This window comes from Triticum dicoccoides, chromosome 6A (genome assembly GCF_002162155.2).
Source record: "Triticum dicoccoides isolate Atlit2015 ecotype Zavitan chromosome 6A, WEW_v2.0, whole genome shotgun sequence".
NCBI lineage: Eukaryota > Viridiplantae > Streptophyta > Magnoliopsida > Poales > Poaceae > Triticum > Triticum dicoccoides.
The window spans coordinates 487,088,940-487,092,234 of NC_041390.1; the positions used below are offsets into that span (position 1 = coordinate 487,088,940).

The 3,295-nt window shown below is 49.3% G+C and overlaps 1 protein-coding gene across 1 annotated transcript in view; it reads right to left on the reverse strand.

Moving 5' to 3' along the window:
* LOC119319418 (cytochrome P450 87A3-like) overlaps nucleotides 1-2,949 on the reverse strand; it is a 4,192-nt gene extending 1,243 nt beyond the window's left edge. The window contains exons 1-6 of the mRNA XM_037593901.1: nucleotides 2,645-2,949; nucleotides 2,386-2,535; nucleotides 1,944-2,195; nucleotides 1,715-1,804; nucleotides 1,250-1,328; nucleotides 1,030-1,136 (exon numbers count right to left, since the gene is read on the reverse strand). Coding sequence (XP_037449798.1) covers nucleotides 1,030-1,136; nucleotides 1,250-1,328; nucleotides 1,715-1,804; nucleotides 1,944-2,195; nucleotides 2,386-2,535; nucleotides 2,645-2,929 — 963 coding nt within the window. The 5' untranslated portion in view covers nucleotides 2,930-2,949. The remainder of the gene's footprint in view (nucleotides 1-1,029; nucleotides 1,137-1,249; nucleotides 1,329-1,714; nucleotides 1,805-1,943; nucleotides 2,196-2,385; nucleotides 2,536-2,644) is intronic.
* Nucleotides 2,950-3,295: the final 346 nt, after the last annotated feature.

The following is a 3,295-nucleotide window of genomic DNA, read 5'->3' on the forward strand; positions in this document are numbered from 1 at the left end:
CAACCTGGTGCATGTAGCTCCCGCTTGCGCAGGGTCCAGGGAAGGGTCCGACCACTTTGGGTCTATATATATATATATATATATATATATTAATCTAGCTTCCATTTGCTTCTACCGCTGTGAGACACTAGCATGGCCGCATCCTTTTCTTTATTCCTACCTGTTCCTTATCAACAGAACAGCGAGGGTTAAGTATCATTTGACGGTATGCTGCTCTAGAAGCTGATTTGACCGCGCGCAAGTGGACTAATCACGTAGCACAATACAGAGGACTGAGCGCTTCTTCTTACCAAACTTTCAGGTTCATCCCCTGTATACACTAACAGAAACTCGACTTCTGTATTTGCTTCACAAATAAGCAGGTATTGAAATAGCACAACTTGCCACATTGATGAATTGCGAATTGGAGTCGTAGAACCCAGACCTGCTTAGAGTACATTACTAGCTAGTCATGATCCCATGCAAATACAGTAAAAATTCTACACTATATATGATTTTGGTACGTTTTTCCGATGTCTCGTGCGGTTCTCTGGCAACCCTATTGCTGGCTAATTAGATAACCACTACACCAAGCGCACTTTTGCTTCCTCTTCTAATATATCCTTCCAAGTTACTAAACTCTATTTAACGTTCCAAGTTGGTAATAAGTCACAACTTGGGAGAAACTCAGAGACTCAAGCAGTGCATGGAGTCACTGACTGAGTGGCCTGACTGAGTGACTGTTGCTATTGGCTTTAATAAAAAAAATGATACGGAGTAGCTTATTTTGATTAGATGTATGACTCCACAAACTTATGGTATGATTTATAGCTGTAGTTGTTTGGATGGCACTGGGAACCTTGGAAGTTCAAGCAAACAAAACCCTGAAGCTACCACTCGCTGCCCACAGAGACACTCCGTCGATGATGGGCCATCCGCCCATGCCGGAAGTTACATTCAGCTTGTGCGCCGCAACCCAACGTTGAGTTCGCTTCCAAAATGAAATGAGCTGGTTTCAGTTTGCATAAATAAAGATGAACGAGCACAAACCTGCCACCTCCATGGGTTAAACGCCAATGGGTCCTCATAAATTTCGGGATTTAGATGCACTGCTGGAGGGCACACCATGACTGCCCACCCTGCTGGAATAGTGTAGCCTGCACCCAAAGGAGGAGAATGCAAAAGGCATTAGATTTCTTAATCTCACGCCATGAACCAAAAAGTGTCTTTATTCAAACATGGCATGGAATCCACCACTCACTCAATGTACCTTTGAATTCAATGTCTTGCAAGGCCTTACGAAAAATCCCGGGCACGATGTTGGCTATCCTTGCTATCTCCAACGTGACCTTCATGAACAAAGGATGCACAGAGGTGGGGGTGTCAGTTTCATCAGTCCTTCAGAGGTTCTAAGTAGTCTAGTGTCGTTAATTTCTTCCTCAGATCTCGTTTCTTTTACTTTTGTTATTAAGATGATAACTAGTACGTTATATCTTCTCTCTCGTGGACTATGCATTTGGTCACCCAGGTAGGGAACACAAAGCAAGCTACTTGCACAATCGCATTTGGTCTGTCAGGGTTATCAACTTTGCCACTATCGTTTTTTGAAGATATTTTGCCACTAGTGCAGCCCTAACTGCCATTCATTAGTCACTGTTACATCGAGTCAATTAATTTCTTAACCGTGCAATTTGCATCATAGCTTAGCTAGGTAGGTAGTCCCGGTTAGGCTCACCTGAGAGGTGAAGGTCATGGACTTGTACTCTGCCCACGTGAGGCCGGCATCCAGGTCCTTCCTGTCCGTAACAATCGCCTCATGCTCCTCCTGACCACACAAAGAGCATTATATCGTCAATTGTTATTTTGCACAAGTAGCTCGCCTAGCTAGTTCTTGCCGCTGCACACAACATCGATCGAGATCGATAGACGTAAAGTCGCATGCAGTTTATACTACAAGTACTAACCGTTAACGCTTCGAGCACCTTCGGGTTCTCGGTAATGAGCCTGATGCCTAGCGTGAGGGCCAAGGCAGTAGTCTCGAAGCTCGCGAAGAGGAGCACGAACATGAGGTCCAGGGCCACGGTCTCGGTAAGGACGGGCTTCTCCCTCCTCAGCTCCTCGATCATCACGTCGAGGAAGTCCTCGGGCTGCCTCCCCTCGTCCGCCATCCTCTCCCTCATCATCCTCTTGAGCACAGTCATGGCGTTCCTTCTCCCCTGCACAGACATGCAATTGCAGCTCCGTCAAGCGTTCCAGGAAGAGAATAGAGAAGCTTAACGGAGTGGGCTCCATGAGAGCCGCCGTTTGACTGGTCGTATCTTGACTTGACACGCATGTGCAGTTTTGTGCACTACGTAGGCCGGTCAAGAAGCATTTGTGGCTTTGTTCGCATGCGCATGTGCGTACCTTCATGCACTCATGATACGCTGTGCCGGGGATGTTCACCGGGAAGGAGATAAGCCCCCGGATGAAGGCCACGAAGTTCTTCCTCAGGCTCTCGGACGACTTGGTTGGCTCGTAACCGATCAGCTTCTTCGCGGTTATGTCGAAGATCATCTAGGACAAGTAACAAACAGGAGATGCACATCAGCAATGGTCTCTAATCTGATGATGTTAAACGCATGCAGTACCAGGTACTCCATGCACAGAGCATGCATGGTCTTACGGTGGAGAGGCCGTCCTTGAGCTCGACGCTCGGCTGGCTAGCCCAGGAGGCGAGGGTGGCGCGGCAGGCAGTGTCCGTGTCGGCGAGGAGCACCGCCCGGAGGTTCTCCTGGCCGTACAGGCGGAGCACGAGGGTCTTGAGGTACTTGTACATGAACCCGTGCAGGGAGCCGACGTTGTCGCGGCCAAAGATCTCGGTGAAGGTGGCCGGGTACCAGCTCTCGAACAGCTTACCCTCCTGCTGGAACACGTAGTGGTTAAGGTCCGGGTCTGCCGACACCACCATCGCCCGGCCGACGACGCTGGTCTTGAAGACGGTACCGTACCTATGCACACACACCCAATCAATGTCAGAGCAAGCTCAGTCTCATGCATACTTACTCCAGTAGTCCAATGTGATCATGAACTGATTGGGTTTGGATGCTGGTACCGTGGTGCATAATATAACAGTGCTCTGCGTGGTTAGCTAATTGCCTACCTGTTCACCCTGTCCTTGACAAAGGGGGAGACATCGCAGGTAGGATTAGGAGCGAAGAACTGCATGGTCTCGCCGAGGAGAGGGAGGCCGAGGGAGCCCGGGGGCAGCTGGCCGTTCGCCTTGGGGTGGCTCCATCTGTACGTCCACAGGATGAATGCTACGGCCATGGCCAAG